The following is a 26,504-nucleotide window of genomic DNA, read 5'->3' on the forward strand; positions in this document are numbered from 1 at the left end:
GGAAAAGGATAGTGAGAATAGCAGCACAACTGGAAGAATGTAATTGATGTCACTGAATTGTACATGTAGAAACTTTTGAAATGGTGTAAATTTGGCTATCTATATTTTCACCAAAAAAGGGATCCTCCAAGGTTGAGAAGGGAGAGTGTTGACATGTCATGAGGTTGTTAACCGATGTCATAAAATGATATGTGTACTGACTGTTTAATGAGAAACCATTTGTTCTGTAAACTTTCATCTAAAGTACAATAATATATATATATAATAAAATAAAATAAATATTATAAATTATTAAATCCAAGTAAAGGGGAATTCCTACTTTAATTTTCTTTGAATAGACTTTCAAAAAGGTTAAGAATTTAGAAACATTTTTGTCAACAACTTTAAATTTGAAATACATTTCATACAGCATATTCTGTGAGCTTATTTTTCTTCTTTTATGCTTTAAGAATCAGAAATGAATATACAAATACAAACTGATATTTTTCTTCGCAGGGACATAAAGGTCTTGAAGGCCCTAAAGGTGAAACTGGAGCAACTGGTTCCAAGGTAATTGTCTAACATCTCAATATAACCTCATTATAGCATTTCAGTTCTGCTTCAAACGCCTGTATCTCAATATAACCTTGGTATAGCATTTCAGTTTTGTTTCAATTACTTTCAGTAATTCTGGAGGAAAGAGGAGTATAGATGACTAAGTAGGCAAATGTAATATTTCATAGATGAGTCAGTGGTAACCTCACCAGGAGAGGTGACATAACCTAACTATACCACTAAGAATAACCACGATAGCATTAAGTTTCTGCCAATGTAGGGTGGGGTCGTCTTTATATGAAGCTGACACTATGAATCCACCCTCTAAAAGACATTTACTCTTTTTTTTTCTTTTTTAAAGATGTCTGAGAGGTTTAGATGGTTTATTAGCCCCATTATTTAGTTCCTTTTTGATCCCAGGGCCTTCCGGCCATTGTTTCTTCCAAAAATGTACGTTTCCAGAGGGAGAGAGAATATCAAGGAAATGTGGAGGACTTTTTGATGAGAAGCATCATAAGATACATATGCAGAAAAACACTTGATTTTAAAATTTTTTATTTCTAAGGTTCCTATAATAGATCTTAAAGAAATATTACAGTAATTTTGGCTCTGTGAGGTTTTTGTTGTTGTTGTTAGGTGCTGTCAAGTCAGTTCTGACTTACAGAGACCCTAAGTACAACAGAATGAAACACTGCCCGATCCTGCACCATCCTTGTGATTGTTGTTATGCTTGAGCCCATAGTTGCAGTCACTGTGTCAATCCATCTCATTGAGGGTCTTCCTCTTCTTCGCTGACCCTCTACTTTACCAAGCATGATGTCCTTCTCCAGGGATTGATGCCTCCTGATAACATGTCCAAAGCATGTGAGAGAAGTGTTGCCACCCTACTTCTAAGGAGCATTCTGGCTGTACTTCTTCCAACATTTTATATGTGCTAAAATATTATTAAGCACAGACATATAATGACTTTTCTGATACTAATTATTATGGCTAGGTATTATAGTTCCATCAGTCTTGTTAAATCCTCAACTTTATTTTAGACTTATTTTTACAGAAACTAAATTTCCATTGCATTTTGAGAAAGGAAAATAGAACAGAATGTTAAGGTCCTTTATTAAAAGTATGCCTTTTAAAACGGCCACTTTGACAACATGCCTTTAAAATGATACACATGGGACACAGTGATGTGAATATCAGGTGGAGGTTTCTCATACTGTAATGTAATTTCATTTTTACTCTAGGGTGAAGCTGGCCCTACTGGTCCAATGGGTGCTATGGGTCCTATGGTGGGTATCAGTTTAATTATTTGTTGTTTCTTTGCTTTCTGAGTTAAGAGAATGTTTAAGTGAAAAAAGTAGAAGGGCATGGGGAAACATGTTAGCTATGGAAGTAATCTTGACTACTAGGTGACAGGCACAGCACACCGAGATAATGTGACACTTCAGATGGAAAAGGCCTACTGCATTTCATTGTTTTTCTTAGCTATCAAGTAAATACTTTTATTTTTTTCTGTAGTCGGTAATTAGATAAAAATTATCGTAGATTCACCTCATTAAGGCCAGATTAAGTGAAATCCATTCAGGTAAGAGGTGGTAGATTCTGTATCTCCACAGATGGAGAGTTTTCAAACCCCAATTTGTCCCTAGAAATACTACTGCCTGGTAGTCAATTATACTGAGTTTCAACTGGATTACGTAGTGTAGTCAAACCACCCCAAAGTTCAAATTAGATTCTTTAAGAGATGTTTTCCACTCTCATCTACAGGGCCCAAGGGGGATGCCAGGAGAGCGAGGGCGAATTGGGCCACAGGGTGCTCCAGTAAGTACATTCTTCAGTTTGTAATGCTGAGGTGTATGTTTCAAGTCTTTTTCAGGTTTGCAGTACTGACTGTTCTTTTGAAATGAGATTAATGATATTGGTAGGCTTCTTCTTTTAAAGTTTATTTATTTATTTAAATTTATTTATTTTAGAATAAATTTAGGTTTACAGAAAGGTTGCAAAGATTGTACAGAAAATTCTCATATATCCTTGACCTAGCTTCCCTTAATGTTTACATTTTACATAACCACAGTACATTTGTCACCTAATCTATTTCTAATAATAAAATTTGGAAAACAATGAAAACATATAGCAGCATGACTTAGTGGAAAAACATGGACTTCAGAATAGTAATTAAATTATAAGATTTATCAGCCGTTTACTATATGATAAACATTCTTCCAAATATCTTAATTTCATATTCCTTACAATCCTGAGAGGTAGGTACTCTTAGTATACCCTTTCTAAAGTTGAAAGGACTGAGGCAAGTAGAAGTTAAATAATTACTCATGGTCATCCTGTGCAACTGACTTAATGGCTGGGTGACATTGGATAATCAACCTTTCTGACATTCATTTTCCTGTGAAATGGAACAAACACCAAAAGATTCTTATGAGAATTAATGGAAATCTGTAAAAAGCCTAGTAAAGTATGTCATAACCAATAAATAGAGCTCTTATTATAAAATTTATATGTAAGAAAAATTATTAAGCAGTGCTAAGATTTAAGTCTAAATGCAAAATCTTTGTTGTCGTTTATATATTCTTTACCAAATTCATCACTTATATGTAGGAAGAATATTTGATCCTAAAATATATGGAGGGAAAGTAGGTTTGAAATTAGTATCTGTTGAAACCACAGTGTCTGCCTTATACACTGATTGTAAAAGATGGAAAAATTTGTGTACTTTTGTGGAACCATTTTCATTACCTTAATATATTTTGTGTCAATAAAAATATTGCCATCACGAAGGAATTTTCTCACGTATGATGTTAAAGAAACAGAAACTTGAACCTACTCTGTAATTAATTAGGCAGCACTCATACTCTATGGCTACATGATAGGCAGTGACTTAGAGTTATGTGAAATGTTCTAGGATGTCTTGTCTTATTCAGCATTATTTTTGCAAATTTGGCATTTTTTCCAGACAATCAAGAAGCAACATATTTCAGAAGAAGTATTCCATAATTATGTTTGTTTGTTTGTTTTGTTTTTGCTTAATCATTTTGAATTCCTTGTATATTCTTCATCTGTCTGATTATCATTTTTCTTAAACTTTTGCCATAGTTTTATTTTAGTTTGGGAGTTCCCTAAATTGCTAATATCTAAATCAAAATCTTAGTTCATCAGTTAATGATAAATCAGGACAGATTCCCTTTCTATTCTTATGTATGGCAAAAGGAGGGGATATTTTTATATCCAAGTATAGTTGCTCTATTAAGAATTTAAATTTCAAACAGGAGTTTGAAGAATGACAGGAAATGAGATGCTTCTCCAAATGTTTCTGCCCATAAATTCCTGATACGGTGAAAGTTTATATTCATTTCAGTTTGGATTCTGTCTTAATTTTCTTTTTGAATTTTGGGTGTATGTTTCTCATCCCTTTGGTTATATGCCACTTTTACAATTCTTATTATCACATTTTCATTAGGAACAAGCACAATTGTTTGAAATCTTTTAGGGAATATTTCACAATATTCTGATTTTTAATCTCTATAATATGTTTTATAGTTTTTATAGAAATATACTTACAAAATATAAGCTTATGAAAGTCCAAAGACACTTGGAATTTGAAGTAATTTCTTTGTTCCTAGAAGATCAAAATTAAAAGGTAACAACTTTTTATATAAGAAACATAGTCCTGAAAACATTGTAGTCGTTAATGCAATCCTAGCAAGTTCACTTACATCTTAGATTAGATTCTCTAGGAAGAAGACTCTGAGGAGATGTGTGTGTACAAAATATTTCTTTAGCAGTGTTCTTGTCAATACCAGCTGTGAGAGTGAAGAAAAGAGAATTGGACAGAGGGACAAGACGAATTGCAATGTATTTGAAACAGAAGCCTCAGCTGCTCCTATGCGGATCTCTCGATCTCTGTGGCCTTTCAGAGTTGCCCCAATTTAAGGCTAGGGATCCAGACCTTTGTAAGCCCGCACTGAGCAGTCATTGGATATGGGTTTCCCCACAGGAAAGGGTGTAGTCTTTTGGGTGAGGCAGTGTCGTTTAGCTGAGAGTAATTCCTGGGTAAAGATTCAGCTGTGAGCTGTCAGCAGGCGACATTCCAGTAGCTTACAGAATGGGTGCCTCAGTTTTGAAAGGGGACCTGGGCAGCTCACATCAGCATCTCTTACAGTCTCACTCTATGCTGCTTGGATCCATTTGCTTGCTTTGTATAATAAGTTCACTCCATATGGGAATAGCTCCTTTAGGATTCTGGTTGATCTCTTTCCCAAGGAAGATTACAAAAGGCAGGTAGGTCAAACCATAGCCCCCACTACTGAAAAAGGTTTTAGGGTTACTACTAATACTTACCATCTCCCTCTTTACTAGCTATTTTAGATTCCACTCACCTACCAACTAATATCTCTGCTGGTCTGGGTGGCTTACATGGTGGAGTGATTCAGACCCTTGTCCATTTAGTATCCTGTGGTCAGGAATTCCATCTCTACCAGGACCCATTAACATGCTGGAGTTAGTTTTCAAAAGATGTATAAATCTCTGCCATAGACAGCATGTCCTTATTCCGGAATATGAAGGTCTATGTTGTGATCCTCCCATTTGGACTTGCCACAAGCTCCACACAGCACATTTCCCATCAGTTATACCTCCAACACCATAGAGTCTGTTGGATTATATGACCCAATCTGCAAGGCTGCTTACCTCACAGCCTGATCTTAGTGTAGAGCCCTTTTCTGCTCTGTCCAATGAAATCTGACTGCCTTTCCTGCCACTGGATATATGGGCTGAAGCCATGTTCCCAGGTGTGGAATATGCTGTCTGCTTTCAATTTTAATTTGTTTCATTTTATACTTTTGGTTTTTCCTTATTATTGCTGTAAGGATTGATATGTTTATTACTACCTGACCAGTATTTTATAAATGTCAATTGGCTATGATTATTACAGCTACAGTTGTTTTAGTAAACCTTAAGAAATATTCATTTTTCAAATTTTTTACTTGGAAACAATTTTAAAAGCACGTAAATGATAAGCAAATACTGTAGATAATGTAGCCTTACCTTATTTTGCCTTTTTTTCCTCCTATTTAGGGACAACGAGGTGCACATGGAATGCCTGGAAAACCTGGACCAATGGTGAGTTTTATTACTTTCATATTCATTCACTCATTTATTCATTCATTCTTGCATTTGTATATCCATGAACATTTATAGGGCACCTAGTGTGTTCCAGACAGTTGGAATACAAAGTTGATAAACACACAGTATTTGTCTTTGAAAGCTGCTTGTTTATCAAGGAAGAGAGATGTATCAACTGATAATTGTGGTATAATGCTACTGTTAAGTTCTATAATGTAGGAATGAAACTGGAGGTATGGGAACATCAACGAGGAAGTACCTGAACCTGCAGTGGGAGAAGGATGTCGAGGAAGACTTAAAAAGGAGCAACTTTCAAGCTAAGTCTTGAAAGATGAGTAGATAAAATGGGCAAGAACATAACATGTTCCATAGGCTGCATGTATGAAAGACACAATGAACTCAGGAGGAGCTGGTGCATTCGAACTACCGACCTTTTGGTTAGCAGCTCAAGCTCTTAACCACTGTGTCACCAGGGTTTCCAAACAGGGAAATACTAGTAGGGTAAAATTGGGTAAAGAGGCAGGAGCTATATCATGAAGGGATATGTACAATGGCAAAAGTAGGATTAACTTTTTAATAATAGTTAATGAGAAATCACATAGGGATTTTAAGTATGGTAGTGTCATGACCAGAAAGATAATCTGCTGGTAATGTGGAAGAAGAAATGAAAATGGCTAGGACTAAAGGCTGTGAGTTGAGTTTCGATATCATTAGAATAATCCGAGAGAGAAATTATAAGGATGTGAACTAAAGTTATGGCAGTGGTAACAGAGGCAGACTGCATATCAAAGAGCTTTAATTGTTGTTGCTGTGTGCCAGTGAGCTGATTCCAACTCATGGAGACCCTATAGGACAGAGTAGAAATGTCCCACAGAGTTTCCTAGGCTGGAACCCTGGTGGTGCAGTGGGTAAGTGCTCAACTGCTAACCAAAAGGTCAGTGGTTTGAACTCACAAGCTGTTCCATCAGAGAAAGATGTGGCAGTCTGCTTCCAAAAAGATTACAGCCTTGGAAACCCTATGGGACTGTTCTACTCTCTCCTATAGGGTCGCTATTAGTCAGAATCGATTAGACGGCAATGGGGTTATTTTTTGGTTAATCTTTACAGAGCAGATAGCCAGGTTGTTTCTCTCCCAGAGCAGCCGGAGGATTCTAACTGCAGACCTTTTGGTTAGCAGCCGAGCATTTAACCATCGTGACATCAGGGCTCCTTGAAACTAATGAATATGGCCCATTCGGTTTTCTGGTTTAGGAAATTTGGTGAATGGTGTTACCATTATCAGACATTGGAAATACAGAAAGAGAAATATGCTATTGTGTGTGGATTTGGGTTTAGGATGAGAAGAAATGAGTTTAACTTTGTGATTGGATATGCAAAAGTGGTGCTCAGGAGAAAGGTTTGAATTGTAAATGTAGATCTGGGAATTTTTAATATATAGGCAATAAAGCCATGGGGATGAAAGTATAACATGGAATGAGAAACAGTGAGGTCTCAGGGGGTGTCAGTATTTTACATGCTGTGCTTCTTATGCTCAGGGTTGGCATTGTTACTGTACTTTTCTCCAGACAATCTTGTACTAGATTATCCTCTGTAATTATGAACCTTCAGCTGCTTATAGATGAAGATGAAAATCTGAATGTTTATTTAGCTACTGATAGTAAATTATAAACAAGGGCTTTTTATTATTATTATTTTTTAATTTCATCATCTTTCTTTCTCTCTCCCTTACTTGGAATAATTCTTCCATGTGTGTTAACCCCAGTTGCTGCTTATGAACTGCTTAGGTGCCCAGAGGTATAAAAGATCTGTGAAAAAGAAGTAGATAGAAAGTAATTATAACCTTTGGTGTGGATAAAAATTTCTACCTTTATTTTATTTGTCAGGGGCACTTAAATTATATCTCTACAAGCCAAATGATTCCGTGAACTAAATTATAAAAAATAGCCTAAGTCAGTACAAATATATTTTCTGACCTATAGAATAATTGATTCATACATGTATTTTCTTCCATCAGATCATGTAACTTTAATAGTGGTACCTCTGATTTGCAAAAAGAAGATAAAATAACATCCAGAAGAGATCATTCCATATATGATTAGTACTGGTTATGAGTAAAATATGCGTACTAATGCTGTAGGCATCATATAGGAACCTTTGGCTGTTTCTCATTGAAACAGTGGTTTTCATTGCTAGGTGCACGTTAGAATTACCTGCGGAACTTTTAAAAATATTGATTACTAGACCAATTAAAACAATCTCAGGGGATGAAACCCAGAATTAGTGTTTTTTTTTTTTAAAGCTCCACAGGAGATTCCATAGGGCCAAGATTGATAACTATTGCACTAAACCAAAAAGTAGGATTTCACAAATATACCAGTATATTATGAAATATATTACATAGCCATATTTTCCCACCCGAAAAATCCTGTAGTAACTGAATACGTAGTTGTTACTGGAAATCTTCATAGTCTATGAAACAATTTTTTCTTGCTGAAACAGCAAGGTATAGGGGTCACAAGGTATAGCATGCTAGTATAAAGCCAATGAAAGAAAATTTTATGAGAGAAAGATTTCTAGGGAATATTCATGATCAACATGGGCCAATATTGAAAGATTGTAAAAGAAAAAAGTTTAACACTTTCAGTTTTTCCCTTATGCCAAAAGTAGAATACATAGATTATTTGCCCCAAGGATGTTTTCTTTTTTTGTTACTCATAAAAAGGAAACAAAATATAGGAGGAAAAAGTAAGTATGGTTTCAAAGACCTTTTATTAATTCAAAACCGATAATATTAAGATAGAATTCTCAAAAAAAAAAAAAGAACCAGGATAACTTAGAATGGAATTCCACTTACCCTCATGCTCTTTAAATGCAGCCTTTAAATCAATGGCTTAAAGACTGCATTTCCAAATGTAGGATGGTGATAATATCCACTCATTACTAACCTGAAAAAAAAAAATCACTGTAAAATATCCAGGTGATTCTTAAGCATCATTTTTTATAGAATACATTGCTGGATTTTGGTATAAAATACAGCTTTCTAATAATTATGTTTATTAGTTAGTTAGCACAAAGAAAGTACTTATCTGAAGAAGCAATTGTTTCAAACAGTTTGTGTTTGTGACTTAGTCTTGTATGCTTCAACTGAGAAATCCTATTATGTTCAATACATTGGACATGTCTTTTTGTACTATTTTATGTCAATGTTGGAAGGTACTTGTAATGAAATTACATTATCATCTTTATGATTTTAAAGTATAAAAGCAGATTTTTCTTATATTGTGTGTTAAGATACTGAGAGTTATTGAAGAATAAACGGTGACCTAATTAGATATGGATTAAGAACATGTCTGATCCCTTTTCTGATTTCTTTCAATAGGGCCCTCTTGGGATACCCGGCTCTTCTGGTTTTCCAGGAAATCCTGGAATGAAGGTAAGATGTTAATATATTTAACTCGACTTGTTTACCTGAGCCCCAAAGTTAAGAATGCCGTCTTATTAATTGAAGAGTATGGCAGTTGTTCTTAACTAAGTAAAGAGCCTAGAGTATCCTCACTGTCCATTATATCCATTGCCATTGAGTCTATTCTGACTTGTAGTGGCCCTATAGGACAGAGTAGCACTGCCCCCTAGAGTTTCCAAGGAGTGGCTGGTGGATTTGAACTGCCAATACTTAACCACTGAGACACCAGGGCTCCTCATTGTCCATTATAGCAGGAGGAAAAATAAAGAAAATGAAAAACTGAGATATATTATGTAATTAAGGAAAAATACTTATAATCATGCTATTGTAATATCAAAGAATCTGTTGAGTTGGGACTCTAACGCTGGACGGTTTAGATAGCTGCAAGGAATTATAACTTTAATCTGAGTTGGAACTCTGTTCTTGGATAGAGTGCCTGGGAATAATAAACAGCAGAGTGTTACAAACAATAGGAGGTTAAATAAATCAGAGGTTGTCAAAAGGCACTTCTCTCACACAACGCTGGCTGGTCTTCACTTTCACCCTCCACCCATTTTACACAGTCATTAAAGAAGTGGGCAGTGAGGATATTTGGCTCTCCTTGTGGGGATGGATTAAAGTATTCTGCTGGGATGACTTGCGTTTGCAGTGAGTCACAATTTGTTTTTTCTCTCAATACTTTGGGCGATAAATTCAAGGATTATAGTAGAAGGATATTAAGATTATATTTACTAAAGCAGTAAATTCAGAATACTACTTTCAAATTTTAAGTAGCAGTATATTTGATTATCCCTTATGCAGTTTCTTCATCCTGAAATAGGGATTTACTTAGAAGATTCTGCTACACAAAAATGACTGTGAGCATGGGCAGTCACCTCACCTCTTATTTTTTCATGGAATTGTGCTGAAGATTAAGAGAGAGAACCCATGTAAACCCGTAGCATAGTGCCTGAAGCAAGGGAAGCGCTCAACATAGGTCATGCTTTTTACTAGCGTTGCTGTTGTGCTGCTATTGAGTAAGCCCCCGTCATGGCGACCCCGTGTGCAATGAAATGAAACGTTGCCTCGTCCTGAGCCATCCCCATGACCTGACTGGTTGTAGATCTGACCACTGTGGTCCATAGGGTTTTCACTGGCTGATTTTTGGAAGTAGATCACCAGGCTACTGAAAACTGCAAAATAAAACTTAATGTCTAACAAAACCGCTTTTCTCAGAAATTGTTTCCCTATCCTAATCCTCTAGCATACAACTCTCGAGTTTTTCTTATTGACCAAGATTCTGTTATACCTGTAAGGTTCTGCCATGGTCCCCTGTTCTCTGAATGAAGAATAAACTTTCAGATCAGCTTTTAGTGTTTCAAAATTAGGGAGTTTATGTTTTATTGATACTGATGAGCCTCCTATGGCATATAATTTTAGTTTTTCTCGTCCATCTAGGATTAGATCTATATAAGTACATAATATGCCAGATAAAATGCAGAAACCCAATTATGTTTGAATTTCAAATAAACAATGAAGAAATAATTTTTTTAGTATAGTATGTCCCACATATTTCATGGGACAAACTTATACTAAAAGTTATTTGTTGTTTATCTGAAGTAAAACTTAACTGAATATCCTGTATTTTTATTTCCTAAATCCAGACCCCTATTTTGGGTTGAAAGGAGAATTAGGTTAGCTATCAGGTCACTTTGAGCACTTTGCTCTGCTCTGAACGCTGCTTTTATTTTTTTCCCACTATTTCCTTTAATTCTTATCAAAGGACTGTTTAAAAAAATAGTTGCCAGAAGTTGTCAAGTATGTTAGACATTTATGTCCCAGGTATAATCAATTGCTCTTTTGAAAGGTAAATGGAATTGAATTTTTACAAATCAGATCCTACCTTATATTCTAAAAATAACATGTTTTTCTTATATCGTTTGTATAGTGAGGAAATAATTTCTTGTTCTGTAATGAAGATATAAAATTTTATGTAGAATTTCTTAGAGTAAGTTTCACAAATCTGAAGAACTGCCATCTTTCTACAGCACATTTTAGCCCATATTGGGCTATTTTAGACATGTTAGGAAATATTTTAGTTTATCATCTGACAACCACATCAAGGTTTAATTGTAAAACACCATTCCTAGATCTGAAACGTCTAGGTTTACACTGAGCAGACACAACTCCTGCAAGAGAGCTGATCTGGTAAATTTTCCTCTCTCACTTGGTTTTGTGTCATTTAAAGCGTCTTAACGTACTTCTGCTATCTACGCAGAAGTAGGCTTGAGGCATCTGAATATTTACCGAAGAACATAGTAAAAGCAAACTATTTTTTAGGGATAAGAAAATCCATTCTTCTTCTTTAAACAACTCAGTGCCTGGTGTAAGGTTGTTCTCAGTTTTTCATTAGGAATCTAGATTATGTTAAATGTTAAATGTGTAATAAGTGAAAACATCTGATAAGTGTGGTAGAAGAAATTCCAGAGTTTGTGGAGTATCAGAGGAGAACTTAAGCTTACTTGACAGATGCATAGGATTTCCTTACCTGGAGATTGGGGTGTGGGGAACATTTCTAGTGAAGAGGTAATGGGCGTCATTACACATGAAGGGGTGGGTAAGTGGGAGCCCACTCCATAAACTAGGTTAGGCACACATCCCTCGAATAAACTTCTTTCTGCTCTTCATTCCTTTAAATGTTCGAGTTTAAAATGTGAAACTCCAAATAAGCAATCAACTGTGTATCACACTACATTTAATTTTTTTTCTTAAATTAGCATTTTCCTTTGCATCCCTTTAGGGAGAAGCAGGTCCCACTGGGGCTCGAGGCCCAGAAGGTCCTCAGGGACAGAGAGGTGAAACTGGACCACCAGGCCCAGCTGGCTCTCAAGGTCTTCCTGTAAGTTCCTAGAATATCTAAAGCCTAGCCCAGAAAGCTGTCCACTTTTACAACAACTGTGCAAAGCGCAACCCATTTTAATATTCTCTTCGAAATATGAATCTTTAAAACTCAAAAACAAAAAACAAAACAAAAACAAAAAAACCCCCACATATTTCTCTTGTCAGCTTTGAACATTTTGCTTATTGTGGGGAGGTGGGATTAGTCATGAAGAGATTTTACGATACAGTGTGGTTGATTTTATTTTGCAATTTTTGCTGCCTCGTTCTGGAAGATGGATGGACATCTGAGTACCACCTTATATGCTCCTAGATATGAATTCTTACATATATTTATATATAGTTTTCATGTACTTCTTTAGGGTGCAGTGGGAACTGATGGTACTCCTGGTGCTAAAGGTCCAACGGTGAGTAACTGCACTTATGATTCAAGAAGTAGAAATGGACATGATCTTTTGATATTGACTCTAAACTTCTACCTCAGTCTCTGCTCATCATGTTAATCTTGCTGTCTGACAGGGCTCTCCGGGTACCTCTGGTCTTCCTGGCTTGACGGGGCCTCCTGGATCTCCAGGACCTCAGGGTAGCACTGGACCTCCAGGAATTCGAGGCCAACCGGTAATGTTATCAATAAATAGCATATAATGTAATGAAACATAGACAATACGACTTTTCTAAATGAGGGAAATAAGGATTAGAATCTCTGTAAAGTGAAAGCAAAACATTAATGTACAATGTGGATGTTTAAATCCTAAGGAGAACATTATTGCATTATGCTAAATTCTAATATTCTTTTATTTGAAGTAACAAGGCCATCATTTCACAGTCCACTTCATAGAATTTTATGAACAATTGGATAATGAACAGTTATGGAAATATTTTGTAGTCCAGTGTGAGGAAATATGGAGATTTAATACAGCAATTTGGCTAAAAATGGTTTCAACAACTATTTATTGAGAGTTAGTTTTGAGTGATTCTAACGTATTTTTCATATTGAGCGAGTTTCCATATTTGGTAGAAATTAGTTATTAGAAAAAAATAACGTGATAAGCCCATAAGAAATAAACACATCGTGAAATTGTGTTTGTATATTTTTAAGCTTGGCGTATAAAAATAAAAACATTCTTTTCCAGTATTACTTTAAACAAATAGTTTGAATTCTGTCCCAAGTAATTTGGTCATGCTGATAAATCCTTTTCAAATGCTATTGCAGGATTTATTAAAACATGAGTGTGGCTGATACATGGCATTTGGTTTTAATTAACCATGTTCTGAATTTAACAATTTGGTTTCTAGAACTTAAACTGCAATTTGTATTTAAAGACATACATACACAGATCCCCAGAACACTCCAAAGATGAAATGACCTGTTTGAAGTTGCAAAACCCAAGAAATAGAACATAAATATAAAATTATTTTGATTCTGAGTGAACAAGTCTATTTCCAAAAACAAACCCTAAGTAGATTTATCTGGAGTTGTCATAATTAGTTCTAGATTTAATTATCAAATTTGAATATAAACTGAATAATTCTAATTATTCTAGAAGGCATGATGAAAAAAGCAAGACTTAAAAAATAAATCTCTTGAAGGGCACTGTAAAATAAATGCATTGTTACTAAAGTATACTAAATTTTGCAAAAATTTACACACATTCTATAAGATTTGAAAAAATTTTAAAAATGATTGTAAGGTACTGCTGAGTCAATACAGTCTCAGCTGCAGAGTACTTTAAGGCCTGTTTATTGTAATTAATTAGAGAAGACTCAACTGGCTGAATGTCATAGTTCTTATAATATTGATGTTTTTATTTTAGGGTGATCCAGGATTTCCAGGTTTTAAAGGAGAAGCTGGACCCAAGGGGGAACCGGTAAGCCTTCAATTTTTTTTTTTTCTAATAATGAGAAGAACATAAATCGTGTCAAAAAGTGTACAGCTAAAATCTTCCAGCACTAAAATAATAACAGTGGGATAGCAATAAAGCTAGATTTTACTATAGTTTAAAATCTATGATTTGCTTTATTAAATGAGTCTTCCAGAGTTAAATCACTTGTCATGTGGTTTTTTCTGGTGATTGTTCACCTGTTTTCAATAGGGACCACATGGAATTCAAGGTCCAATCGGCCCACCTGGTGAAGAAGGCAAAAGGGGTCCCCGAGGTGATCCAGGAACAGTTGGTCCTCCAGGCCCAGTGGGAGAAAGGGTAAGAGTTGAATGATAAATTCTTATAGTTGTGGGGGAATTACACAAGTCTATTTTGGGATAGTATGGAAAACTAGAACATTAAGAGAAATACTTGTGGCTGCATTGCACAGTTCAGTAAGTTTATCTGAGAATAAAAAGAGCTCACTGTTCAGTCATTCTTCATTCATTCAACTAATATTTGTTGAACAACTATGTTATGCTAACTGATGTAGTGGTGTTAGAGATACATCAATGAATCAGGTGGCCATGGTGTTAGCTCCCACGGTACCTACGTTCCAGGGGTGAGGTAGACAATAAACAAGTCAACAGGTAAATAAAAATTAAACAAATTTTACAACATTAAAAAGTCCTATAAACACTTAGGAAATAACAGGGTAAAGTGACCGACATTAGGTGGTTAGGAATAGAGTTCCTTAGCGAAGTGGCATTTCAGCTGTGACCTGCAGATGAGAATGGGCCAAAAAAGCCTGGGAGAAAGAGCATTCTCAGAACAGCAAACAGCAAATGCAAAGCCAGCAGATCAGAAAGGGTTTGGTGATCTTAAAAAACTGAAGAGGGGTTGCTGTCACTGGAGTAGAAAACAAGTTTGAAAGGGATGACAATAATCTCACCGTACGTTTGTATAAAACTTCAGATAATACAAAGAGCTTTCCATACAAAACAATACCAATGTATGTTATTACTGACATTTTGATCCCTGAATTAAGTATCACCCTTTTGCCTGTCATTGAGATGTCAGTGTTTCTCAATATTTAAAATTAAAATAAATTGTTAGAATAATTCTTGATTTGAATAATTATTTTGATCAGTGCTTACATCTTCTTCAACATTTAAAATTTATTTTTTATGGTCAGTTTTTTCTTATATATGTATATATCTATTGCCAGGTTGACTTGATCTTGGCTCCTAAAGTTTTATAGTACTAAAAAATAAAAATTACTTATTATAAAAATACCAACATCAATTTTGGTCATTTGTAGGGTGCTCCGGGCAATCGTGGTTTTCCAGGCTCAGATGGTTTACCTGGACCAAAGGTGAGGTTACTCCATCAATGCTGATACTCAAGTGGGCAATCCTGGGTAGGAACAGGGACTGTTTTCTAGTGTGATGATCTAGCCCTGGTCAGTATGGGTCCAAATCCAGAAACAAGATGAACACAGAGTTAGGCCTAACTCCAAACCCTTGTTGCATAATTACTCTGTTATAGAGGTGTGGGGGGAAGGATGATTGTTGGAGGAATATGGAACTTTTCAGGGACCTTCTTGACAAAAAAAGGAAAGAAGGAAGAAATGGAAAACATCTTTTCTTTAGCTGATATACACGTATATTTTTAATCTTAATTATTGGAGTGAGGTGCTAATGACAACTTTCGTTAGTTAATGACAAAAAAAAAAAACCCACTATTCTACAGGAATTCCAATTTAGATCCAAGTGTGAAGTGAAATTGTTTACAAAGAAATCTTTCATTAGCTATCTGACAAACCATTGTCTGTTAAATTAATGCCTTAAACTTTCAATAAGAAATATATATGCGTACATTTATTTCCCTGCACGCCTTTTTTTTTTTTTTTTTTTTGACAAGTTCTGTCTTGCTTTGGAACAGGGGGCTCAAGGAGAAAGGGGTCCTGTAGGTTCTTCAGGACCCAAAGGAGCTCAGGGGGACCCAGGACGTCCAGGTGAACCTGGGCTGCCAGGTGCCCGGGTAAGAACACAGCAGTTGTTTGCTACATCAACCCAGGAGAAATATTGCCATGTATTCTTCAAAAAAGAAAAAAAAATTATTTAGATTGTTTTCACAACTTGTTAATTGTGTTTATACAGTTTTGTCCCTAATCAATTATTTTTAAATACTGGTTTGTTATTTTTATCATGTATACAAAACACAGTAATAATCAGTGATTTCCAGTCTCTCTTTCTCAAAGGAGTATGTGTTGATTACCACATGACGTTAAAAAATTCTGTTTGCCAGATTTTATAATTTTTCTTTTCTTATTAACAACCGTGTTTGACTTTTGGCAGGGAGACCATTAGGAAAGTAATTTTGAGTAATTTCACTGAAAATTCATTTGAACTGCAGAATTGCCCTTGTTTGCAGTTTCCGACAATGCTCCTTAAAGAGAAAGGGCTTATACAAAAATTTGTTGGGTAGAAAGATACATTTAGTTCAACATAAATTCTTTAATCTCCCTTGACCCAACATTAAATGTATGAGTAAAAGTTTACCATATCCCTTACTCGTTCTACTTGGAAAACTGGCCTTGGGTTCACCTTTGCCTAGATATTCTTTCCTAGACACCTAATAAAGGTGGAATGACAACTGAATTATTGGTCAACATAGTTTATAGTGAAGATAGCCTCTGATTTAGACCATATCTGGACTTGGAAGACTATGAGTGAACTATAAATATCCAGTGGGAAGTCATAGCTTTGGGTTTTTTAAGGTCAGGAGGATCCAGGACGTTTTCTGAGTTTGGAATATCTTGTATTGGGCCATTCTCCTTGCTGGAATCAAGACTGTGTCCTAGGGGCTGCTACAAGATATTGATTACATGAGATTTCTAAGCCAGTGTGGCTTCTGCACCCACCACTGATCTCATTCCCGTACATCTGACCTATCCCATGAGCGATTTAAAAGCAGCTCTTGGAGGACTGTCCTGTGATGACTCCTCCCATTGCAGAGTCCACTGGGGGCTGCCCTGTGGGCCTGCTATGTTTTCCGTCTGAAAGGTCAGTGGTTCAAACCCACCAGCTGCTTTGTGGGAGAAAGATGTGACAATCTGCTCCCATAAAGATTACAGCCTTGAAAACCCTATGGGGCAGTTCTACTCTGTCCTATAGAATCGCTGAGTTGGAATTGACCTCAACGGGTATCCTTCTGAAGCTAGACTGGCCATGGCTTATGATGGTCCAGTGAGTTTGTGTAGTGGAGCCTAAGACCAGCAATAGTGGGCATTGCAAAGTGGAACTGATCTTTTTAATACAACGTTATTTTGACTCCTCAGAATTTTTACTTCAGTTGCAGATAAGCAACAAACTAACAACTGCTTACATTTTCAGGGTCTGACAGGAAATCCTGGTGTTCAAGGTCCTGAAGGAAAACTTGGACCTTTGGTAAGTAAACAAAACTCCATAACTATCAACATTTCTCAATAGAAATGCAACTCAAATGATAAAACATTCATTTTGAGGTTAATGTTTTTGATCACATGGATGCTGATCATGTTTGCAGGTTTAAAATGGCTCTCTGAAGTAAATTCTTAGGGTCTGCATATTTTCAAATTGACCAAAAAGTTAATCAAATTTAATTGAGATAAATGTTTGAGATTGAAATTGCTTCTCTGACACTAGTGAAAAAGTTGAAATGATATATTCTTTCAATATTGGTGAAATTTGTTTATTAGCAACCTTCTCATTTCTTGATTTTCTTCCAGTTTTGTACATTTAAGAGATAAGTAGGTATGAATTTTGATAGCTTATATAATCTGTGCCCTTCCTTTATACTGTAAATGTGAAATAGAAATCCTGAGTTTTCATTACCTGTAAGGAGAAGTGAAGATTTGGCTGTGTATAGAATAAGAATAAAATCTCTGTTCTAAATACTCAAAATATTCAGCAGTTTTTAAAAAATACTCAACTTTTCTGACTTATTAAGATAAAAATGCAGGATATGTTAAACCTTATATAACTTTTACAGTAAATAAAGGCAAGTGGCAATTTGGATAATGCAATATTTAGATAGGACTTATTGGAGCCCTGGTGGCACAATTGTTAAGAGCTCGGCTGTTAACCAAAATGTGGGCAGTTTGATTGATTCCACCAGCTGCTCCTTGGAAACCCTATAGAGCAGTTCTACTCTGTCCTATAGGGTCACTATGAGTCAGAATCGACTCTACAGCAACGGGTTTGTTTTTTGTTTTTTTGTTTTTCTGTGAAACTTGAATTGCTTCTGTAAATTCTACAGGGTGCTCCAGGGGAAGATGGCCGTCCAGGTCCTCCAGGCTCCATAGGAATCAGAGGGCAGCCTGGGAGTATGGGTCTTCCAGGCCCCAAAGGTAGCAGTGTGAGTACATTGTATAATATGTTTGCTAGCTCATCATACTCCTCATTTGGAGCAGGCACATTATAGGCAAATTTTATTAAATTTTAAAATAACTTCTATTTATTCTTTAGGGTGACCTTGGAAAACCTGGAGAAGCAGGAAATGCTGGTGTTCCAGGGCAGAGGGTAAGTATATATTTTCTGCTACAAACAAAACAAAACAAACTATATGTACACACACATACATGTACTTATATGTGTGTATATGTTTATGTATATATGTATGTGTGTGTATATGTATAACTATAACCATATATGTAAGTATATAAAACTATATAACTATATATAAGCTATCCAAATTCATATGGCCTCAATTCACAGATTATCTCTGTGTGATACAGGGAGCTCCTGGAAAAGATGGTGAAGTTGGTCCTTCTGGTCCTGTGGGTCCACCGGTATGTGATATTTAAGTGAGACTATATTTACATGCATTTTTCAATAATGTTTGTCAAAGATTTTAGTGTTTGTCAAAGAATAAGCCTCAGGGGAAGTGAATACTTAAGAAAGTACAAGACAGCAGAAAACCAATTAAATTGTTTGATTTCTGCAACGGTATCTTCTGCCTTTTTAGATAGAATAATTAGTCTTTCATTTTAAACATCTATAAAAGTCTGATGGCAAAAGTTTTGTCTTTAGAGTCACAGTTGAAGAATATATTAAATAAGGAAAATAGTGTTTGACCAATAATAATTTCAGGATGTATCTTATTTAAAATTTTTAATTATAATCTACCTTCTTCTAATAATAAATCTCATAGAAATTTATTTAAATTTTTGTTTTAGATGGGTGAAAGGGAGTATATTTATCCTTTGGGCTATGTTTTTATCTATGGATTTTAAAATTATTTATCAGAAATATTTTTTGGAATATGTATTTGTTTTGGCATGGGACAATTTATATATCTTTCTAAAATGTTAGTTCTGCTTTCTTTAGATATGCTAGTTTTGAAACTTGATTTAATCTGTGGAACTTGGAAATAAACTACAATGGAAGTATTATTCTCTTAGATTAAATGTAAGGAAATAATGACTTTTTCTATATCCAATTTCTCTAATTTTTCTGTAATTTTATGGTTAACTCCAGTTATCTCATGTTTGGATCAAAAAATAAATACATGTAATCAGTCCTTTCACTACCTTTAGAAAAGATTTCTTACCAGGAAGGATTTTAAACATCACCATTAAATGACTTTTAATCCTAGTTCATTATGTGGCTAAACTAAAAAACGTGATTGGAAGAAATTCAAAGAAATGTCAATGCTTCTAGCGGGTTACATAAACACAGATGGATGCAAGCATAACGATCTAGCTGTGTTCATGATTTTTTTTTCATTCCTGACTTAGGGTCTAGCTGGGGAAAGAGGAGAACAGGGACCTCCAGGCCCCACTGGCTTTCAGGTATGCACTAAGTCAGTTTTCTGTTTCTACTTCCATTAACTTAAGTGCATTTTAAAAATATAAAAAGTTATGGTTGGATGATGTAAAATTCTACAATAAAAAAAAAAAATCCCTGTTTTGGTGAATAGATAAACATTTGGATAAAATCAGACATTTTTTGTTCAAAGAGTATGTACAGACTGCTCATGAAAAACTGCTCAAAACCCAAAACAATTAACAAATGAAAAATAATAAAATGTTCTTAATATCTCAAGAAGGTTTATTAAACTATTTTTAATACTTATTATCTAGTTTTATTGACAGTGTCTAAAATTTTTTATTGAACAAATTTTCATGGCTTATCTAAATATGGTGGATTATTTAATAACATGGATAATCATAGTTTGGAAAAAAATAAAAAAACCTTCCAGACTGATTTTCAATAACATCTAGCAGCTCAAAATATTTCTCTCAGACCCATAAAACTCTACAACTATGAAGAACCTCCTGTTATATTTTTATCTCTTTTTGCTAAGTGTGTGCAAATGAAAATCTAACCATATAAACTGAGCAGCTGGTGTGTTGTGTTAGAAGATGTACTGTGCAAATAATGTAGCATTATACATTTTTTACCAATTATGCAACCCCCTCATGCATTATTTTCCTGGGCTAGCTATGCACGTTATATGTGAGGGTATGCTATTTACGTGGGTGCATTATTTGCGAAAAATATGGTAGTTTTCTCATTCTGTTTTGATTTAACTTGTGTCTGAACAGTTTCTTTTTTATGAAAACAGTCATGGAGGCTCCGCGAATTGTAACAGTGAGTTGTTAACACTGGTGGCCTATTAAAGTTTCACAGACTCACCATTTTATTTCCTTACATTTGTTTTAGGGACTTCCTGGTCCTCCAGGGCCTCCTGGGGAAGGTGGAAAGCCAGGAGATCAGGTAAGTTTTTAAATGATAATAATAACAATACTAACAATCTCTGGCTCATGTGCAAGGTTGTGTTTTTGCTTGCTTTGCATATATTTTCTCTTTTGATCTTCAAACAACTTTATCTACTAGGTATTATTATTTCATCTGTTTTACAGAAGTTAAGTAACTTTCCCAAAGTCATACTGCTGATGTGAATTGAACCCAGATTGTCTGTTTCCCAGTTCCTTGATATATTGTACCATAATTATAGACGTTTACTGGAGGCGTTATAAATAATTATGAACAGATGTTAACCATTTTATTGCTATGATTTTCCTGGCACATAGGTTTATTTATTTTTCTTCGAGTGATTCATTTATTCATTTAAGCATTCAATACATATGTGCTAAGCACTCCATGTGTTTGGCTCTACTAGGCACTAGCCTTTCCCAGGTGAGGAAGATAGATATGGTCTTTCCCTTTAGGTTACAGTACAGTAGGAGGTAGAGAAGAAGGAGATAGATAACGCAGTTACAATAATAGTGTGTTCTAAATACTATGATGGGGAAGCAGTATGTGTATGAAAACACAGAAGATGTACCTAATTTAGAGCTGGGGTTAGGAAAGTTTCTCAGGCAAATTTATAGCTATCATGAGATCTGAAGGATAAATGGTAGTGGGATGGGGAAGGAGATAAGAGATGTCACCAGCAGGTCCAAATGTCTGAAGGCTTACTGATGAATTTAAAGCCATGAAAATAGTTTCAGTATATCAGGAGGGTGGGGTACAAGTTGAGAAGGGTAAAGATGAGGCTGGAGGGGTGCTCAGGGACCAGATGATGGAGGGTCTTAGTTTGGATCAGATTTGTTCTTCAGCCTTAGAATAATGGGAAGCAGTTGAAGGGCTTTTAAGTAGGAAGTAATGTGATTAGATTTGGGTTTTAGGAAGATCATGCCAAAATGAGGAGGACAAATTGATAAGGTTATTATGTTTATCAGAGAGAGAAGTTTTAGAATGACAAATTTTCCTTCAGTGAAGAACAAACTGAAACTTTTAATGTAGTCTTGACTGCACTAGTTTGAATCTACAATTCCCAGTAGAGTGCTTTGTCCATATTGTATGTTCAAAAAACATTTACTGAATTAAATTGGTTCTATTCAAAGATCAGCTCTTAATCAGGGGCTTTTTATATCACTTTTTTGTGTTTAAATATTTTCTTGTTTCATTAGGGAATAAACAGCATTTAACATGTATTCTGTTTTCTCTAAAAAACTAATGGACTAGCTTTTGGAGATAATATTTTGCATGTTCTCAGTGAAAAATTAAACATTTAGACATAATAAAAATTTTTCTGGAAAAATATTTTCATCTAATTTATGAGATATTCCTCATTTACGAAAGTATACGTATTTTTCTTCAACATTATGGATTTATTTAGCCTTCGAATGGCATATTAAAAGAAATTAGGTGTGTGATATGGAAAATTTTCTAATAAATACCTAAGAGCTACCTCAAAGCTTTTCTTTCAATTTTTAAAAATTTATTTTATAGGGTGTTCCTGGAGATCCCGGAGCAGTTGGCCCATTAGGACCCAGAGTAAGTATTTCCTTCTTTGTGATTAACTTTGCTACTGGTTTCAATTTAAAATGTATCTTTTATCTTAAGGTGAGTTTTATTTTAAGCATTAAGCTTTTTTACTGGATGAAAGTAAATTTTTTAGTATTTTTCCCTGTGAAACTAGCATATCCTCTCTCAATATTATTTCTTATCACTATATTAGAAAATTGAGACTTAATATTTGCTCTTTTCTGAATTTTTCTTCAGTAGAAGCCATTTTGAAGATTGCCAGAGACATTTTGACCCCTTGAAAGATCAAACACTGAGATTACTTGATATTCCAATTTTCTGTTAGGGAGAACGTGGAAATCCTGGGGAAAGAGGAGAACCAGGAATAACAGGACTACCTGGTGAGAAAGGAATGGCTGGAGGGCATGGTCCTGATGGTCCAAAAGTAAGTACAGTAGTGATCTAGTTCTTTTAACACGCTCTAAAATTACACCTCAATAAACACACAATGGTACTAGAATGTATTTCTCTTGTTTTTGCAAGATAAATGATTATATCATTTTCTTTTTTTTATGATTGTATCATTTTCTTCTTCAACAAATATTTAAGCAGTGCCTATTACGCTTTGTTCTTGGCACTAAACCATCAGCTGAAAAGAAGACTCCTACGATGGAACTTATGGTCTAGTACACATAATGATACATTCTCATATATAAACCTATTCCTAGTGTTTGTTTATTAAAAAAATTATTAAAAACCTCCTTTAATAAACAGAGGTGAGAAATAAAAAATTGCATAATTTATTGGGATGAATCCTCAATCATATGCTCCATTTTCCTTTTCTCATTTTCCACAATTCTGCTTATAAAATATATAAAAGTATATAGTTTTAGAAATCTGAAAATACAATGCATTATAAAGCAAAAATCATTATCCTTTCTTTTTGGGTGCCATTTTGTGATTGGTAGAAGATAATATGGATAACTTATGTATAAACAATTGAAGTACAATTTTTCATGATCGTGTAACATGAGGTCCCTTATCATGTCTTCGGGGTCCAGAGTGATTGAATAAGATATACAATGTAAGCACTGAATGATTCTCAGTACAGCTTAATATTACAGGCTTATTAGACAGAGAATTAAATATGTCTCTAAATGTAATGCAATGTCCTTTTTCTTTGCTAGAATGCCTATAATATTGCCAAGAAAGGCAAGTATACCATTTTTATTTGAATTGATAGTCAGTTTTCTCCAAAGAGAAAAGTTGAAAACATAAGACAACAATCAAAAAGGCAAAGTATTATTTTCTTATTTCAAAAAGTCAACTCAATCAACTCAGATGAGACAGTTTTCCCAAATAAAAAGTATGAACACTGAGTTAAGCTATATGAAATTGCTGACATTCAACTGTTTTTGACTTCCAAAAAAGAAATTTCATGTAGTTAAATCTTAATATGTTGTGAAGGTCATTAATTGTTTGTTCATTTTAGGGAAGTCCAGGCCCAACTGGGACCCCTGGAGATACAGGCCCGCCAGGTCTTCAAGGTATGCCCGGAGAAAGAGGAATTGCAGGAACTCCTGGGCCCAAGGGTGACAGAGTAAGTCTTATTCTTTTAATTCATTTATTTAGACTTTCTACTGATAATGATTTTCTGGGGAGGCTTTAACTTTCTACCATCTTGAGTCACAAGTCATTCATTTACTCATTCATTCATTCAATATGTATTTATTGAGAAAATGCACAGTGCCAGGCAGCATTTTAGGCTCTAGAGGATACAGGTATGAACAGGACAGATAAACCCCTGCTCTCATGAAGCTTCAATGCAAGTGTGGAAAAGATACAAGAAATGAATAAATTATATTTGTGTGTTTTCCCAGGGGGGCATAGGAGAGAAAGGTGCTGAAGGCACAGCTGGAAACGATGGAGCAAGAGTAAGTAAAAGCGATCCTTCTCCTAGCTGGGCTAGAAATCAGCATTATCATTATCATGTGAATTTGCCTGAACTTTCAAAAAAAGTTGATTGTGTTTCCTTGGCAGTCAGGATTTGGAGAATGATGAAATTTGAGATTTGATGTTGATCAACCATAGATACTAATTTTGCTGACTCTGAACTAAACCTATTCCCATTGCTGTCGAGTTGGTTCTGACTTATAGCAACTCTGGAGGACAAGGTAGAATTGCCCCATAGGGTTTCCAAGCCTGTAAATCTTTGTGCAAGCAGATTGTCACATCTTTCTTCCACGGAGTGTCTGGTGAGTTGGAACTGCCGACATTTTGGTTGGCAGCCGAGTGCTTTAACCCCTGCACCACGAGGGCTCCTTTGAAGTAAAGCAAGCCAAAAGTAGTCATTTTTGAAAGACTGAAATAAAACAGATTTTTATTGTGCCTGTGTGATTAGTGCTTTGAGGGGTGGAAATCCTCATTATTCTCTATCATCATTTTATTTTATGTGCAAAGTTTATTTCTATTAAAATGTTGATTTAATGAGCTGGCCTAGACCTCATTCCAGTGCAGGCAAGTAGAGTTTTGTGGAAGAGCCAATGTTGTGATAAATCTTTCTCAGTATCCTGGATGTGAGGGGTGAGAAAATTACTGCATGATGAATCATCATTAACGCTTTCATCAATAAAGAGACTAAGTGAAATGTCAAGAAGGATGGTTGACTCCCAAACATTGTTTAATGTCATATAAGAAATTGACATTTAACAAGCTTTAGGTCCTCAAAAATAGAATGCATTTGCAATACTAAGGGCAATCTGACTAGAAGGACAGTATATTTTCAGACATGAATGATTCTCACATGGAAGCACAGTTAGTTACCGTGACTCAGACATACAGTATTTCCTGGAATAGTTTCTGATATTTGATAAGTAATTTCTGTTTCAGTGTGACATGCTTTGCTGTTAATTGTCATGTTGGGTCTTGGAAATAGCAGTTATACCATCAAAAAGAGATCACTATTAATATATTGGTTTTGCACATTGAGCCACTGTTAATACATTGGTTACATTAGCTTTTGATAAAGAAAATAAAGTAAAATATTGAAAAGATTTTAGCCTAAGTTGTAATTATCTATTTTTAATTTTTCTGAAAAGCAAATTAAAGGTGAAATGTTTAATTAACCAAACTATGAAAGTGAGCTATCTCTTGCCTTTTAATTAAATATAATATTTGATATAATATTTCAAAAACAGTCTAAGTAAATTCAGTATATTATTTGTATTTTACATCATGAATAGTCTGGAGTGTGTAGTAAGTAGTGTGATTACTGTTCGAAGGAGTCATACACTGAGAGTTCATTTTAACGTGAAATCTGGCATATGTACTTATAGCTCCTATCATCTAACTCTAAAAATGCAATATAATGGGCTCAGAACTTAAACAATGACTCTTGTATATTTAGTGAGAGTAGTGCATTATTTTAACAAAGAAGCAGATTAGAACACTCACTGTAAACTCATAGTAAAGGAAAAAAATCAGTAACACATTTCTTCTGTATGAAAAAAAATGTGGGTGTAAGTAATGAAGTGATCTTTATATTTAATCTTATCCTTTAAGGAGGTAAATTAGGTAAATTGTTGGAAGAATATTGCTCCGTTATAGATCCAGAGAATATAACAATACAGTTTTCTCATGTTCTTGTCAAAAGTATAAAATTAAAAAGTCTTTTTTTTTGCTTAAGTTTCTTCAGTAAAACGTTCAGAAATTAAATGGCAAAGAATATCTGGGCTGCACCTGAAGAGGCGATACACAAATGTCAGAGAACTTGTTTTAGAAAAGACTCCAATATAGAACAGAATTTAAAGATTTTGACCTTGTGTCAAGATAAGCCAGGTGGTATCCCCATGTGGCAGCTCTCTTACACTTTGAGTGTAAAGAACACTCCTTTTCATCTCAGAAGAATGTAGAGAACTGAATGCTTTGGCAAATCTCACATTTTCATTGAAAATGAATGATATTATGCTATCAGATTATAATTTAAAAATGTAGTATTCTACACATAAGAAGAAAAGCCTCTTTTCAATCTATACTCAGTTTTCAAAATAGATATTAGAAGAATTAAATAGACCCAGGAACTAGCGGCATTGCTGAAGAATAGCATAAATTTAAATCTAATGTTCAAAGACAGTCTTACGTATTTTTATTTTTATATTTTATTTTTTATTTTTTTATTGTACTTCAGGTGAAGGCTTATAGAACAAATAGTTTCTCATGAAACAGAAGTACACATGTTGTTTTGTGACATTGGTTAACAACCCCACAACATATCAACCCTCTAACTTCTCAACCTTTTTTTTTGGTGAAAATACACATAGCCAAAGATACACCATT

The 26,504-nt window shown here is 34.9% G+C and overlaps 1 protein-coding gene across 1 annotated transcript in view; it reads left to right on the plus strand.

The window, feature by feature from the left end:
* COL5A2 (collagen type V alpha 2 chain) overlaps positions 1-26,504 on the plus strand; it is a 167,043-nt gene that overhangs the window by 112,843 nt on the left and 27,696 nt on the right. Inside the window, exons 14-35 of the mRNA XM_004385591.2 lie at positions 496-549; positions 1,776-1,820; positions 2,299-2,352; positions 5,620-5,664; positions 9,047-9,100; positions 11,910-12,008; positions 12,370-12,414; positions 12,527-12,625; positions 13,822-13,875; positions 14,101-14,208; positions 15,191-15,244; positions 15,814-15,912; positions 17,268-17,321; positions 18,172-18,270; positions 18,381-18,434; positions 18,650-18,703; positions 19,652-19,705; positions 20,580-20,633; positions 22,155-22,199; positions 22,516-22,614; positions 23,662-23,769; positions 24,050-24,103. Of these exons, the coding sequence (XP_004385648.1) occupies positions 496-549; positions 1,776-1,820; positions 2,299-2,352; positions 5,620-5,664; positions 9,047-9,100; positions 11,910-12,008; positions 12,370-12,414; positions 12,527-12,625; positions 13,822-13,875; positions 14,101-14,208; positions 15,191-15,244; positions 15,814-15,912; positions 17,268-17,321; positions 18,172-18,270; positions 18,381-18,434; positions 18,650-18,703; positions 19,652-19,705; positions 20,580-20,633; positions 22,155-22,199; positions 22,516-22,614; positions 23,662-23,769; positions 24,050-24,103 (1,485 nt within the window). The remainder of the gene's footprint in view (positions 1-495; positions 550-1,775; positions 1,821-2,298; positions 2,353-5,619; positions 5,665-9,046; positions 9,101-11,909; positions 12,009-12,369; positions 12,415-12,526; positions 12,626-13,821; positions 13,876-14,100; positions 14,209-15,190; positions 15,245-15,813; positions 15,913-17,267; positions 17,322-18,171; positions 18,271-18,380; positions 18,435-18,649; positions 18,704-19,651; positions 19,706-20,579; positions 20,634-22,154; positions 22,200-22,515; positions 22,615-23,661; positions 23,770-24,049; positions 24,104-26,504) is intronic.

The sequence above is a fragment of the Trichechus manatus genome, unplaced genomic scaffold, assembly GCF_000243295.1.
Source record: "Trichechus manatus latirostris isolate Lorelei unplaced genomic scaffold, TriManLat1.0 scaffold00142, whole genome shotgun sequence".
NCBI classification, from domain to species: Eukaryota; Metazoa; Chordata; class Mammalia; order Sirenia; family Trichechidae; genus Trichechus; species Trichechus manatus.